This window comes from Lithobates pipiens, unplaced genomic scaffold, assembly GCF_037356315.1.
Source record: "Lithobates pipiens isolate NorthernLeopardFrog02 unplaced genomic scaffold, aLitPip1_a1.2 Scaffold_30, whole genome shotgun sequence".
Taxonomy (NCBI): Eukaryota; Metazoa; Chordata; class Amphibia; order Anura; family Ranidae; genus Lithobates; species Lithobates pipiens.
The window spans coordinates 75,043,894-75,060,570 of record NW_027507791.1 but is presented as its reverse complement, the minus strand read 5'-3'; the positions used below and the strand labels follow the sequence as shown (position 1 = coordinate 75,060,570).

The following is a 16,677-nucleotide window of genomic DNA, read 5'->3' as shown; positions in this document are numbered from 1 at the left end:
CCTTCAGAAGACCTTCTGCATACTAGTCACCTGCTGGCAACCCGTGCCTCTCCGTGCCTTGTACCCACTGTTTCACCCTCAGGGGTACTGTGCACCCAGCTGCAAGGGAAGCCGCTCTCAGCACTTCGGCTTTGGTGAGTACCTGACAGTATTTCAGTTATCTTGCAAACCTGACCTGTTAGTGGGACCCGAGGACAGGGTTGATGACCAGTGCTTTAAAGTATTAGGTCCCTAAACTACTCTGGAAAAATGAAGATTTGCAACTTGTTGTCATTGGCAAGTCTTCCTAAAGTTTTAGATAAATCGGGGTCCAGTACTGACTCAGGAAAAAAAAAAAAAGTCTTACACCACACAGAAAAACAGATTTCTAAAATATGGAAATCCTAGCTAACCTTTTGAAGACTTAAGTTTTGACATGACGCTTTAATTGTGTCACCTAGAATAACTAGGTAAAACAGTAGACTCATATGCCATAAGTTCTAAGACCCCATACCTTTAATATGTCTGTAAAGCCCATAAAATAATATACTATTTGTACATATATGTGTGATATGCTTTATGCCAAGCTCTATGCATCGACAGGATGTAATGAACATCTGTGTTATATGAAGAGATACGTGAATGCATTTATACTTATCAGTGATTTGTCTGTTGAGACTGTTTTGAACAAGGAATATAATGGGTATTGTTTGAATGTACTTTTTTCTCTTTTTTCTGTGAAAATCACAAAAACTATAATAAAAAAGCAAAACATTATTTAAAAAAAGGTGTCTTATAAGTCAAACATAAATGAATAAGTAAATGTAGGGCCTGTTGCCAATTCTCATTCTCCAACAGCAACAATAAAAATACTTTCCTTTAGTTTAGGCTAGAACCCATCAGGTTATTATCTCAGTCTGTGTACATATTGTCAGCAGGACAGTGAAGGTAAATCTCTCCAATGGCTCTACTCAACACTAGCAAAATCTTTTAGTAATGGGGTTTATTTTTAAAGAGCTGTATTCTGTAATAAAGTTTGAAATTTGTACCCACACATATCCAAATTCTGAGACCCCCTTTATCTGTGATAGAGGACAGACAGTGGGACCAGGAGGGGGAAAAAAATCTATTTTATATAGATTATGTGCAAACTATAGAGGTAGACAAATTGTTTTATAAGGAACCTGGCATTTGTAGCTGGAGGCAGCCGTATCTGAGAGAAAAAGCAGAGTGTCATTAGCATACATTGCCATTTTCCCCTTAACCTCCCCTTACTATTAGAGGAGAATGTCTGGTCAGTATTACTTACAGCTCGAGGGCACAAGAAAATTTTAGAGATGATAAAAGACATCCCTTACAGAAGCTACTTTGCAGAACAAAAAAGAGGGAGAGCGTGTGTTGCTCATATTTACTAAGAAAGCTGCGTACAGAAGTTTCAACAGCTTCATAAAACAGGCAAATCCCGAAATGCAGCCCATAGAGCTTTCCATTCAATGCTGCTGGATGTCTTTGCAGTATCTAACAGCAGGGTTCTATTACTGGGGCCAACAAATCTAAAAGTATACTTAAGGAAATGTAGAGTCTGTAATCAATATCAACAAAACACAATTAAATAAATCTCCACAGACATGCGAGAGCTAGCCTTGTGGACTAATTTTCAAAGTCCAATTCCATGCACAGTGATTTTTATCATTTTTTAAACCTTTACTATTTTGTAAAACTCCAGTATGAACAGTAATAAATGTCTTGCTGAAATAAGGGTGTATAGGCCCCACTGCGCGCCGGCTAGAACCCAGAATAGCAGCAATGCTTTCAGCATAAGAACATTGTTTATTACAGATAACAGTTCTGGCATGGCGCTTCCTTCCATTCCCTCTGCTTATCCATTCCCGAAGCACAGCCTCTAACGATGCTGTGGCCATGGGCGTCTGCAGGTAGGGGCAAGGGGGGCCACGGGCCTCCCCCTGGAATCAGGGATCGGATCTTAAAATTCAGCACAGTTGCATCGCTATCAGGGTGCAGGCAGCCCACACCTGTGTGCCACCCGCCAGTGGGGTGACACCATCACTGTGTTGTCAAGCCCCCCTATTAGTGTAGTGTGACTTCAGGCTCTATTCCCTGTTCAGTCCAGCAGAGAACTCAGCGGCACTGTGACAGGAGACAGGCAAGCTGCGGGCTATCAGAGGTTTCCCCCAGTCGCCCCCCTTTCTCCTGTCAGGGAGAAGAGACTATAGCTCTTACCAGGTTCGCCTACCAGCTAGCTTCCTGCCCGCTCCATTTCTTCCAGCTATCAATAAGCACTGCTGCTAGTGTAAAATGTCAGCTATTTTGTCTGCTGTGATTTCCATCTTTTGATTTTTGATGTGAATTTTTCTCAATAAAAAGAAGACTACTTTTCAAGAGTGTGGCTGTCCAGAATCTGTTCCCATTTATTGCTATTAGCAATTGCCAGCACCTATGACTTCCGAACCAAGAGAAAGGTTCATTATCGGTTTGTTTTTCCTGGAGCGGTAATATCTCCCTTTTCAAGTCAATGAAAGGAGACAAGAGAATCATGGGACATGTAGTCCCAAAGATTGGCGGCCTAATTTTCCACAGGGAGGAGGCTACAGCTCGATCAAAAGAGATTGAAAGACTGCAGCCTGGAAAAAATCTGAGGGAGAGTGCTACAGGAGAAAGAACAAGGAGTGTGCTGAGCAGAAGCCAGAGAGAGAGAGCCACACTGCCCAGCACCACCAGAGGGAGCTACATTGCCCAGCTCCACCAGAGAGAGCCATGCTGCCCACCACCACCAGAGAGAGAAAGACTGAGCCACTGCCAGGGTACAAACATGCTACACTACTGACCAGAGTCGCCCCCGGGGAACCCAGAGTGAGAGATCTTCCAGCCGGAGGGATCACTGCTGTAGTTTGGCTGGGTCTGGTAAGAGGGCCTGTTGGCCATTATCCATTACTTAGGCTAGGGATTGTACTATGTCTGCAGTCTTTGACTATGATAATGTGATGATGACATTGTCGAAAAGGGGCGGCGCATGGGTGACCCTAAAATTATGTCCCCCCCCCCAGATAAAAGTTCTGCGGACACCCATGGCTGTGGCTGTGCATTTTTAAATGGAGAGAGGGGGTTGAATCACGGCACGGGAACTATTATCTGTAACAGACATTGTTCTGCTTGAGTCCAGGAGTTTAGCTACTGCTGTATGTTCTCAGCTCCTGTCCTGCAGGTTGGTTCCAGGAAAGTGATGCATTAGGCAGTGAATCTACGATCAGGATTGCATCACTGGCACCTGCATATACATGTCACAAAGGAAACCCCCATAATTCGAAATTCATGATTTCGCACATATTACTAAGATACATATTGGCAGTTTCAGAACAGCAGCACTAACCTCATTACAAGTGCTTTAGGGTTTACACTTTACACATTTTAAGGGTCATATACCGGACGGTATTATCACTCCTGTGCTGCATGGCTTTGTGCTAAAGGTCACCAGAACATTTCTTTTATTGTCACGATAGACTATTTCCCTATTTATTATAACCCATGCAAATGACTGCATAAAGTAAACCTTGTAATACAATGTCGCAAAGAATCTTTATATGCTAAACCACATGAAAATCAGCTTTCATGATAGATGGGAAAAATGCACTGAACTCCACGCACAAAAACTTTAACTGAAATATACTGTTCAATGGCCTCAAAACAATATTCTGTGAATTACTTTGCAAGTTCCATTTGCCTTAGCAAACCCCAGAATTAGTGGTGGTGACGGGACCATTGACCCTTAGAAGCGGAGTTATGGCCGAAATATGACTTTTAAGATAAAAATGCTCCTGGAATTCTCATACCTCGTGTAATCTAACAAAGGTATGCTGTAAACTATGCTCAGCTTTCTATTTGTGCAGTGTTGTTTTCTTACTTTGTGAAGTTCCTGCACAGCGCAGCCATCTACGGTGTGGGCATCTGAAGCCACAGTGTCGTTCTTGGATTCCATGCATGCTGGCTACCCAGCATGCACCCGCCGATAACGCGCATGTGCAGTGTGGTGCAATCTTGGTCAGCTTGACATGGCACAGCCACGCCAAGCTGACCAAGAGTTTCAATAGACGCCAATATTAAAATGTTGTGGGAGCAGCGCTATGCCAAGCTGACCAAAATCTCTCAAGAGCCAATGCACAACTGGAAATGACGTACAAAAAAAAGGAGGAAGTGAAATTAGATATAGGCATTGATCAGGTAAGTGAACAGAAAAAAAATAAAATTGCCAATTCATTTTCAGGATGCACATTAGTGCTGCATGGTGAGGAGTGAAAAATGTGGGTGGAACTCTGCTTTAAGCCCTATATTCACTGTGCATACATGGATGTGGAACGCCTATGTTTGGGGAGGCTCCTACAGCCCTGTATGTATGTAGCCACTCAGACTTGCGCATACAGTGGATATAAAAAAAAAAAATGTCTACATACCCCTGTTAAAATGTCAGGTTTCTGTGATGTAAAAAAAAAAAAAAAAAAAAAAAGCAGACAAACAATAAATCATAAGAACTTTTTCAGCGTTTACTGAAACTTGACATTTTATATCCACTGTGTGTGTGTGTGTGTGTGTGTGTGTGTGTGTGTGTGTGTGTGTGTGTGTGTGTGTGTGTGTGTGTGTGTGTGTGTGTGTGTGTGTGTGTGTGTGTGTGTGTGTGTGTGTGTGTGTGTGAAATACGACTAAAACAATTGAGATGACAAACTAAAATGGCATTTTAGTCAAAAGACTAAAATGGGACTAAAAGACTAAGACTAAAACTACATTGAAATTTGACTTCAGAATTAACACTGGTCTGTAGTGCATGTTCATAGCTCAATACCTTAAATAATATATGCGATTTTTCACTCCAGCCGTATATAATGAGTTTGGAAATTGTAGACAAATGTTAACTAATGCATTACAATTCAATTACAACCATTAGATATTAGTCGACTAAAACGTAGGACATTTTAGTCGACTAAAATGTACTGGAGATTTAGTCGACTAAATACAACTAAAATGAATACTGGTGTGTGTGTGTGTATATATTAGAGATATATATGTATATAATATACACACACACACACACACACACACACACACCCTGCAATTGATTTGTATAGACGGACTGACAGCTGTACGCTGCACTGGTCATTCCTGGCACAGAAAATTCAGCTACATTTTACGCTATATGTTTGTTGCCATGTGTACGAAACATTCATTTGCAGACCTCACCTATAACAACTGGAGCAACCGGAGATAGAGGATAGAATGGAAGAGGATGTGTAATATGTGCAACTTCTTCGCTTTTCCTTTCTCTGTGATTATTATGAGACCCTGCATCTGGACAGCTGCGTGGTGGATTCTTTTATACATAAATACATTTTTATTTCAGAGAGTACTTTACCTAGAGGAATCGCAGCTTGGATAAGCTGTCCCTCCATAGGAACAGATGATGTATTGGGTTCATCATAGGGAATGAATAAATACTGAGGTCTATATTCCTTTGCCACAGAAAATTCAGGTGCTTTCCCCCTGGCAATTGCCATCTCAGTCTCAGGAAAATCTGTCTGCATTTTAGTTGACTTTAACTTCACACCTGTAAAAAATATACACTATAACACTTTCGTTTTCATAAGGTGTATAGAAAAATGATCTGTAGTCAACCATGTAAAACATGATAGAAAGTCTTTTGGTATTTAGAATATATAAGAAATTTCAATTGCTAAAGATTACTACAGTAAACACATTTTGCTTTACACTAATTAAAAAAAGAATGGTCATAGACAACATAGTTGTATCTCTATGTCTAATTCTTTAACCACTTCCACCCGGACCATTTTGCTGGCCAAAGACCAGACCACTTTTTGCGATTCTGCACTGCGTCGCTTTAACTGACAATTGTGCGGTCGTGCGACGTGGCTCCCAAACAAAATTGACGTCCTTTTTTTCCCACAAATAGAGCTTTCTTTTGGTGGTATTTGATCACCCCTGCGGTTTGTATTTTTTGCGCTATAAAAAAAAAAAAAAATAGAGCGACATTTTGAAAAAAACGCATTATTTTTTACTTTTTGTTATAATAAATATCCCCCAGAAATATATAAAAAAAATTAATTCATTTTTTTCCCTCAGTTTAAGCCGATACGAATTCTTCTACATATTTTTGTTAAAAAAAAAAAAAAAAAAAAAAAAAAAAAAAAAATCGCAATAAGCGATTATTGATTTGGTTTGCGCAAAAGTTATAGCGTTTACAAAATAGGGGATAGTTTTATGAATAATTTTTTTTTACTAGTAATGGCGGCGATCGTAAATTTTAGTGTGACTGGGACATTATGGCGGACATATCAGACATTTTTGACACATTTTTGGGACCATTATCATTCATACAGCAATCACTGCTATATAAATGCAGTGACTCCTGTGCAAATTACACTGGCAGTGAAGGGGTTAACCAGTGGGTGGCAGTTTAGGGGTTAAGTGTTCCTAGGGGTGTGTTACTAACTGTTGGGGGCTGGGCTTTAATTTAGTGAACACTGATCTCTGCTCCAATCACATGGAGCAGAGATCAGCGTCACTAGTTGCTAGGCAGAACGGGGAGATGCTGTTTACAAACAGCATCTCTCCGTTCAGCAGCCCCATGAGACGATCGCGGCTGTGCCCGCGGCGAACGCGATGGCAGGGCGGCAAATTTAAAGGGACGTACAGGTACGCCCATTTGCCTGCCTGTGCCATTCTGCCGACGTACATCGGCGTGCGCCAGTTGGGAACCGGTTAATATAAGACGTAGTATTAATTTTCCTTTATGCAAATTATACCAGGTTTATTAATTGTTATGATTATATTCTTCACATATATTTACTGATAAAAGATCAGTATTACTCTCTATACTGTAACTGTACTATTGTTATTCCAAATTAATAACCGAGAAGTTCCTTTATTCAAGTTAGATAGCCCTATACAATGTTAAAACTTGTATTATTAACTTGTATTGTATCATTCTCAATAAATTATTTTAAAAAGAAACCATTGACAAGTAATAGGATTTTTGTGCTCACTGTAAAATCCCTTTCTGGAGCCCAGTGGGAGACACATGAAGTTGTGCCCATGTAAAACAGTAGTTTAATGAAGAGACAGTTAATAGGGGGTTAATAAGTCATAATGGCTCTAATTATTTCACAACAGCAGCAGAAGTTTAAAAATGTAAAATCTTTTCTACATTGAAGCGAATACAAGGCAGATATAAAACACCACTGAACACAGCTGAATATTTTTAAATACAGCTAACAGAACTGCTTAAATCTGTGCTAATATCGGCCTTCCACCATCTCCTGCACATCAGCACTTAGACTGGAGGAGAGAAGGGCACTACTACTAGTCAGTTGAGCTCTGCTGCATGTAAATGTGGTGATCATAAACATGCTACCAGGAGGGCAGACCACAGTGGGCAAAGCTGATAATCTATTGTTGTTGCTTCTCCATTGTCCAATCAGCAGACTGTGGGCAGAGAGGTAACATCACTGTTATCCTTAACTGTTCCACGGAAAGCAGTGTCACCCATTTGACTGTGCTGTCTGGCACATATGTATGAATTACAAATAATTTGGCAGAGAAGGTAGTTCACGTTTGTATTTCAAATGGGTATTTAGTTTTAGGTCTGGTGCTGAAGAAGTTAATGCCAGTCCATGTATTCACAAAACTGTGAATTTGAATACCATTGAAAAAAAAAAAAAAAAAAAAGAAGAAGAAGAAGAAGACTAGCAGTTACAAGCACAGAATCCTTTTTTGGGCAGATATGGCGTACAGAAGACAAATCATAAATATATGTATATATATATATATATATATATATATATATATATATATATATATATATATATATATATATGTATATGTATATGTATATGTATATATATATATATATATATATATATATATATATATATATATATATATATATATATATATATACACACATACATATACACACACACACACACACACATATATACATAATATTAGAAGCCACTTACCTTTTACAGTCTCTACAACCTTAGGCCGCCTTGGTTTGGATTTGGGAGAGGGAGAGCTAAATCTAAGGTATGGTCCTTTCTTGAGGGTGCTGCGGTGTCCTTGATACACTGGAGTCCCATAAACTCTGTTTAAGGCTTCTTCATCAATCGGGAAGGATTCATCAATCTTCTGAGATTCCTAAAAAAAAAAAAAAAAAAAAAAAAAATTTTATTTTTAAAAAACATGGCGACAGTGAGTTACTACTACTGTGTATTGTGCAGTAAATAGAAAAAATGGCTCATCTAGGAACATCTCAGACCTTTCTTAATTAAAAAGAAAAATGTAGAGTGCAATGATTTTTAGATATACCATATACAGGGGTCAGCTGAATATAAATAATGGCAAGTTGACATTTTAAAAACAGTGTTTCTGTATATCGATTGTAACAAAATATGTATATAGAGGTAGCTGTTTTTATTCATTATATAGGCAGGCCCTGCTTCCTACTTTGCAGGGCAACACAATGGTTCCAACTAAAGTAGGCCATAGATGGATCCAAATTTGTCCGGTTTAGCAAGGACTGGACAAATTTTGAGCCACCTATGGCCATTCCTATTTGAGAGGAGTCCATCTAATAATCTCTCAACCACTCGAGAATGACCTCAGGACTGTTGCTATATTTGAATTCATTCAATCGGCTGCAGCACTAAATGTATTCTGACAGCAGAGGAGTTACACTGTCAGAATACAATAGCTCAGCTTGTGTCGTTGGGGGAATACGCTTGCTCATAGTCTATAGTCATCTTTAGAAAAAGTCTGTAGCGCCAAAAGTAAATGAACAGCAAACGAAATGTTATTTATAATGTTCTTATAGGGCTTATGACGCTACCTATACCAGAATGACTAATTTATCTATAATATAATACCCAGGTTATATTTCCCAGTGCTCGTGCCAGTGTATAAACAATGGAATACACACACACACACACACACACACACACACACACATACACACACTTTTAAATGAAAAACAACAATAAAAAAAAACCTATAGTGAAAAATAGATTTAAATGCCAAGTCCCATGATAGGATAAGCAATATAAACTTATTAGTGAAATAAGAAATGAGAAAGGAATTGGTGTAAATAGGAATAAAAATTACCACACCAAATCTTTCTTACCCTTTTATCACCAGCTTCTCTATGCAACATTGTCAGGTTAAGAGAATCATCAAGCTTCACTGGGATATCCTTAAGCAGGATTCTTCCCCTAAACAAATCCTCGCAGACAAACCTCAATAGTTTTTAGGAGGGCCCCCGAATCTGATGGAGAAGATTGCACCGAACATCATTAAACCCCCATAAAAAGTTGAATTCTTTGGCAACATGAAAGGCTTTTACCCATGTAATAACTGCGTCATATGTAGAGTTAGTGGACAAAGACATAGGCAGACAAATTTTACCTCCACTATAATAGGTAGACAATTGGATATTGATCAATTTATTTCTTGTGATTCTACCCATGGTGTGTACCTTTTAGAATGTACCTGTGGGAAACAGTATGTGGGTAGAACCACAAGACGTTTAAAGGGACAAGTTGAGAGAGCATGTCTACAATATCAGACATGGATATAAACATCATAGTTTCTCGTCACCATTCAGAAAAGTACCATGCCAGAAACCCTAAATATAAAAAACGAGAGGCATGCAAGTTAGAAGCTTGGTGGATACATGCATTACGCTGTCGTTCCCCCTCAGGACATAATATTGAGTTTCACATCAACAGCTTCATTGACAAAAAATAGATCTGTTTGTCTGTTGCTGTCTTTTCCTAGATATTTTTGCACATCAAATGTGTATGTTTTTATATATTTTTATGTATTAATATATTTTTCTTTAGTGGATCATTGCTGCTCATTGGTTGCAATGTATGATTTAAATTTTTTTTTTATTTTTATTTTTTTCCTATTTGTAATTTTAGAGGCTCTCAGGCAGAATATGCACTTTTTTCCTGCATTAGGAGACCCCAACACCCTTCTCTTTTGGTGGTTATTCCACTGAATAACTTTGCTTACTTCCTGCAATCAAATTGGTGTTTTTGGCATTTCTTGTGCCTTTGAGTATAAATATAATGGTGGCCGTGTTTTAATTTTAGCATTTTTTTGGACTTTATATTTAATGTGCTGTCCATTTATAACAGTATTCACATCTCATTGCCATTCATTTACTTTTGGCGCTACCCACTTTTTCTTAAGATTATTTATAAGTTTGGTATATTACTTATCAGTGCCATATGCCTCCCCACCAAAGCACAGAGATAAAGCTTTTTTATTTATGGTCATCTTTACAGCTCGTTTGCACAATACAGACTATGGGTTAAGATCAGCAGACAAACTGCAAGCTAGGCATATCCTATGTGGCCAATATATTATTTCAACAATTACTATTCAGTATAGTGAGTAAGGCTGAGTCAAATTAGAAGTGCAGGTACCAGAGATACAATGTCAAAGTATGGCTGGTCACTGGTTGTCTTTCCTAAACAAGAGTTGCATATCAACAACTGTAAATGAGTCACAAGATTTCAATCCATTTTTGCAAATGCCCTTGGTCTTAAGCCAGCTTATCATCTGCCAACCGGCAATAAGTGGTTTAGTTGCAGCTACAGTTTCGTTGACCAGTGGCTGAGAACTACAGGTCTATGCTTTCTATGTTTTGCAATATGCAATCAATGGCACAAAATAATCACTGTCATTTCTGCTAAGTCATGATGGAAGCCTCACCCTTACTGTTATCATCCGGTTACAGCACAAGGGGCAGTGCGGCATATGTAAGATCTGATCACAAATCTTACTGTTGCAGGCAGAGATATACGAAATGTTCCAACATGTTGATTTCCACTTCTGCTGAATTTAGATTTTTGGTTTGAACCAAATTGGAGTTTTTCTAAAGATGTGTAGTAGGGGGGGGGGGGGGGGGGGCGTGTTCAAAATGGATGGGGTGAGCATACGTGCTTCCCAGAGCTCTGCTAGAGTACCATCCGCTATAATTCTCTTACCTGGACTGATTTAACCCTGTGCTGGGTGAATTGACCCTCTGTCTTCCAAATAATCTGGCAGACCAAAAGGCGGTAATAGACTCCGATTTCCCCCATGTGTGCCTGTGCCTGACAGCCCTACACTGCACGTGGTGGGAATCCCAGGAAGGAGTTCTACCCAGACGACACCAGTGGAGGATTCCTCTCCTCCTCTCCCTGGTATACCTGAGGTTATGGTGGTGATATAGGCCTGCTAGACTGTTCTGTCGGGAATTTGGAGGCGGTACAGTTGGATACCGGTCTGATCAGGCAGGATCTTGATCTCGATGTAGCAGAGCAGTGGGTCAGCCTCATGGAGGATTTTGCGGAGGGGTAAACTACAGCACTCCGTACCTTACAAACAGAAGTGAAGGTCCTCGAGTATCGCGCGGAGGATGCAGAGAATCGAGGCAGACGAAACAACCTGCACATAGTGGGTCTGGTGAAGGGAGCAGAGGGACCAAATCCATCTACCTTTGTGGAAGATCTGCTGCTCTCTGGTATCAGCAGCCCAACACTCTCCATATTTCACGGTGGAGAGAGCACACAGATTGCCACCACAGCGGCATCTGGCCAGCTCCCCTCCTCGGATGATGATCCTGCGGCTGCTGAACTTCAGGGACCGGGGTGAGCTTCTGCGGGATGCACAGGCCATGAGGGAGATCTCCTATCAGAACAAACTGCTTCCGTTTTCAGATTACATGGTGGAAACACAGAAGCAAACACAGATCGTTCGATGCGGTCAAGGCGGCCATGAGGGCCAAAAGCATCAAGCATAGCATCCTCTTCCTGGAGAAGCTGCGGTTGGTTGATGGTGAAATGTTCCGGTTTTTCACCAATCCTCGGGAGGCCCCCTCGTGGCTGGAGTCGCTGCCACCTTTGAGATGAGCGGGCTCTGCTTGCTCCCTACTTATCTGCCAGCGAATCATACCCGCTTTAGTTTGTGACTCCTGGAGACCATGGCTGAGTTTATATGCCTGCTCGGTGTCCCTCGTTAGCCCTGGAGGGTCGGCACTGCTCCCTGCGGCATGGAGGAGTCCCAGTTCCCATCTGTTTTATATGTTTATATATTAACTTTCAGTTCCTTGTTTCGGTAAGCGACTGTGCCCATATTCACCTTAGGGATATGACTTACAATGTCTACCTTCCTGAACTGTTTCAGGTCTTTATGCAGCAGACTCCTAAGTTTCTGCCCCTGGCTAGCCCAGGTGAACTGCACTTGCACAACATGCTTTTTTACTACTAGAACTCTAGCATCTCCTGCTGGGAATGCTGATGCATGCTTCTTTTCAATAGGGGTTGCAGTCCCCCCTCTGAGTCAGATGGAGAGGGGTGATTTGCTATCCCCTGCTGATTGGCACACATCTCCCAGGTTTGGTTACTCAAAGAGACTGGTTTGGGGAAATATGCACGATTCCAGTTTTGGGGATCTCTGGGGTGGGGAGATATGGTCAATATTGCTGACTTTTTTGGGTTTAGTTTTGGGATTTATTTTTCATGTTTTTTTTCTCACATTATTTCCCAATGTTTACTAGTATGGTCTCAACGTATAAATATCCGAGCTCTTTGCTTTATACGGTAGTGTTTATACTGCAAAGTGGTCTTCCGCCCTGATAGGTTTTGAGCTCCTTGTGATTTGGGGCTGCCGTACTGCTCTCCGGTGTCCATGCTTTATTCTTACCCCTTATGACAAATTTTTCAGTACTCTGCTGGAATGTCCAGGGACTGAATTCAGCTGTGCTCCCTTGTTTTCACATATCTTGAAAAATATACTCCCCAAATATGTGTTTTGCAGGAGACTCCTTGGTCTTAAAAAGGCCTGGGTGAGCGGTCAGTATAAGGGAAGGGAAGGGAAGGGAAGCATTCTGGTCCGCAGATCCCTTCCCTTCCAACTTCTAAATGTCAGGATAGATGCGGGTGGAAGATACATAATTATGCATGCTACTATTGCCACTACAGAATATGTACTGGTGGGGACTATACCTACCGCCACCTGCTGATATTTGTCTGGGAGATAATGGGCCATATGGTTTTGACCCACAATTCCCTGCATTGGCTGAAACTGCTTTACCAAGCTCCTACAGCCTGTATACGTACTAATAGTAGGGTCTCAGAGATTTCCTCTGCAGCGCAGCATGCACTAGGGTTGCCCTCTCTCCCCATCCCTTTTTTCCTTAGCAGTGGAACTACTGGCCATCTTACTTAGGGCCTCACAGCAGGTGGAGAAGCTGAGGGTTGGCCCCTTGGAGGAAAAGAGCTCATTGTATGCGGATGATGCCCTGTTGTATTTGCATGATGTGGACTCCTTGCGGGCCGCCCTGGTCCTCTTCGTGGACCGCTCTGGTCCTGTTCGATGAGTTTGGGCGCTTCTCGGGTGTCCGAATTAAATTGGTCAAAATAGGTACTTTTTTTCTCTAGACCCCTTGTCACCAGTCACTGCTGCCAATACCCCCTTACAGTGTGTTAATAACTTAAAATACTTAGGTATTCAAATACAGCGTGAACCTAATAAATTTTGTGACCTTAAAATACATCCAATGCTGATGCAACTGAGGGCTAGGGTTATCAAGCCTTATGAGGCCAATACCAGGGTTTCAAAAGCTGTGCCATTTAAAGTCAGACACAGAGAATCAGGATGGAAGAGAGGGCCTGGAGATAGCAAATCTGGCCTGTTGGGAAGAGGTAATGGGTCTTCTACAAGAACTTGGTCTATGCCTGTGTACCAGGTTCTTCTGGGCCATTTTGGTGCAATTCTAATCATGTTTTCCTCTCTTGCTTTATTTTCTTGAGCAGACAAGATAGGATTCACACTGGAGGAAAGGTGTAAATTAGCCTGACCTGAGACCAGGGGATTATCAAGACATCTGAGTCTAGAGCTAGAGGATCCCTGGTTCTGGCAACAAACTGGATGGACTTATGTCTTTTTTCAACCTGACTATGTATGTAACTATGTAAATAAAAATTACTTCTTGTTGAAACTGGAGGCTAGGATGTCCAGAACCAGAATTCCACCATTTGTGGCATATCAGTTTGAAAACCTCTGGATGAAGGGCACATACCCCTTGAAGTGCTGTGTAAATTGACGGGGTGGGCCAAGCCTTGCACTGAAAAGAAGGGCTGAACTTTGAAGTTTTGAAGCTAAAGTGTGGTAAGAGCAGACAGGTGGTCTGTGTTTACAAGAGCTAGGGGCCCCTGAGAAAGGCAATTTTGGGATCTTCCACTGTAGAAGTAAAACTTTCCCACCTGTGACCTCTTTGATGAATTGGGTAAATACCCCACCAAACAGAAGTCTTCTTTGAAAAGGTATATGTGCGAGGTGCCTTTTTCAGGCAACTTCAGCTGTCAAAGCATTAAGCCATAAGATTCTGTGCATGTGAATGGAGATTAGAGCCATTCTGGAGATTTGTCTAATGGCATGTTCTATGGTAGCTACACAGAAAAGCAGAGCAGAAGGCATTTATTGTAATTGCTGTGTTGGTTGTTCATTGTCCTAGTCCAGTTAGCTGCAGTTTGACATACTAAGATTGCAGCAAGAGTTTGTAGCAGGGCTGGGCCTGCAAGATCAAATGTTCTATCTGCAGAATCTTTAAAAGGAGGAACATCTTCAATAGGAACACTCAGATGGTTGTTTAGGACGGAGACAGCAGGGTCAATTACAGAAATAACAAATTTTTCCACTAGATAGAGCTCAGCAAAAAATTTGAGGGGAGTGAAAATTCTTCAGGAGTCAGAAGTGACCCAGTTGTCAGACTGTACATTCTATCTGTTCATGAACAGGCAATGTTTTGCAGGATTTTGCAGGTCTCTTTCTACCCAAAAGGGGCAAGGCAAGACGGAGGAAAGTCAGCTTGCACAATGCCAAAGCTTTTGCTGACGGAGGCAATGAGATTTTCAACATTAGCAAGCATATTACGTGAAACTCCCTCTTCAATATAGTGACAACCTGGGGGGAGGAAAATCTTCCACAGCTTCCTCCAATACGGTCTTAGTATCTTTTTTCCCTTTTGTCTCTGTGTTATCCAGGACTGGCATATTGGGTTTCGACTCCGGTTGCAAAATGGGAGTATAAGAAGAGGAATGGCGTTTCTGGGCCTTAAACAAAGATGGCTGTCTAAACACCATAGTCAAACAGGCTGCTTGTTGAGTGCCTGAAAAAAAAAGCTAGAATCCGATGCGGAGACCGATGTTGGAGACCTTCTTTCTCTGATGCAAGGAATACATTGTTACTCTGAGGTTGAGTGGGTTGTGGGGGTCTTCGAATGAGTCAATATAAAAAAATAAAAAAAAATAAAAAAGGAAAAAATACTTTGTGGTGCTTACAACCCCTGAATTTAGTGAAGAGTGAATGCTCTCCTGTGATTTTGCATTTAATCTCTTTCATCTGACCTCTGCCATAGCTAAAAGTGAGGGTATTCCCCTGTGGGTACCCATGGAGTAGGATGCGGAGTATAGGATAAGGAGTACACAGTGTACACCCTCCTGTAATAAATCCTTATAGCAAAAAGGTGGGAGGAAATGCCTATGCAACTTATAAGGGCTCCAAGCAGAAGTGGTGAAAGGTGAATGACCACCTGTTACATAATACATGCACTTAGAGACTGAACTCTGAGTGGTTGAATTTTTGCGCCAATTTTTAAAAGTTAACACTGTGAAATACAGAGCGACCCTGTCTTACCCATCCATGACTTTTGACTACAAATAAAGTCCAGGCTTTGCCAGGCATAGTGGCTGTGGTCCAAAAAGGGTCTTCAGAGACTGGGTTCCCCCGCAATGGACCACAGCCCTAAACCTGTATATCACCCTGATGTTAACATGCTGCAGCAAGTGCCGTGGTGAGCACCAATGCAGAATCCAGTGCCCAAAGCAACATTACAAGCCGTCTCCACAGTGTAAGGTTGTGGTACAATTCCCAATGTATTACTGAGGCTGCGCTGATCCAGATACATTGCTTCTATGCTGGCATTAGAAGACAGTGAGGGTTTGATTAAAGATAAAATAATAAAGAATACGCTTTATTCCTTAAGAATAATAAACTAGTTAATCCGAGGGTGATTTTCTCCATGAAAGGAGAAAAGGTTCATCATCTTCAGACCATAGCACAAAACTGACAAATCACTTTGTGGTGTAGGGTTATGGGGATGGGCCCAGGAGGTGTGTCCTCTAAAGCTTTGCCTAGGGTCCAATTACTTGGACCCTAGGAATGGTCAAACATTTCCATAGACACACTCCTAAACCTTGTGGACAGACTTCCCAGAAGAGTTGAAGCTGTTCTAGCTACAAATCAATATTGAACCCTACTGACTAAGGCTGGGATGCCATTAAAGTTCATGTGCGTGTCAAGGCAGGTGTCCCAATACTTTTGGCAATATAGTGTGTATGTGTATGTGTAATATATATATATATATATATATATCACACACACACACATACATACATACATACACACACATATACACACACACACACACACACACACACAATATTGCCAAAAGTATTGGGACACCTGCCTATGATGAACCATTTAAAAAGAGGTGTCCTTTTAACTCCAAAAGGAATCTGTGAAAAGGGTAGATCTACAGACAGAGTAGGTAATTTGTAAATGTCA

General features: G+C 41.1%; 1 protein-coding gene across 2 annotated transcripts in view; it reads right to left on the bottom strand.

Annotated features, from left to right (window-relative positions):
- The window catches only part of KIAA0586 (KIAA0586 ortholog), a 216,805-nt gene that overhangs the window by 145,989 nt on the left and 54,139 nt on the right, over positions 1-16,677 (bottom strand). For both annotated transcript variants that reach the window (XM_077464465.1, XM_077464466.1), the window contains exons 15-16: positions 8,022-8,199; positions 5,399-5,590 (exon numbers count right to left, since the gene is read on the bottom strand). In XM_077464465.1, coding sequence (XP_077320591.1) covers positions 5,399-5,590; positions 8,022-8,199 — 370 coding nt within the window. The remainder of the gene's footprint in view (positions 1-5,398; positions 5,591-8,021; positions 8,200-16,677) is intronic.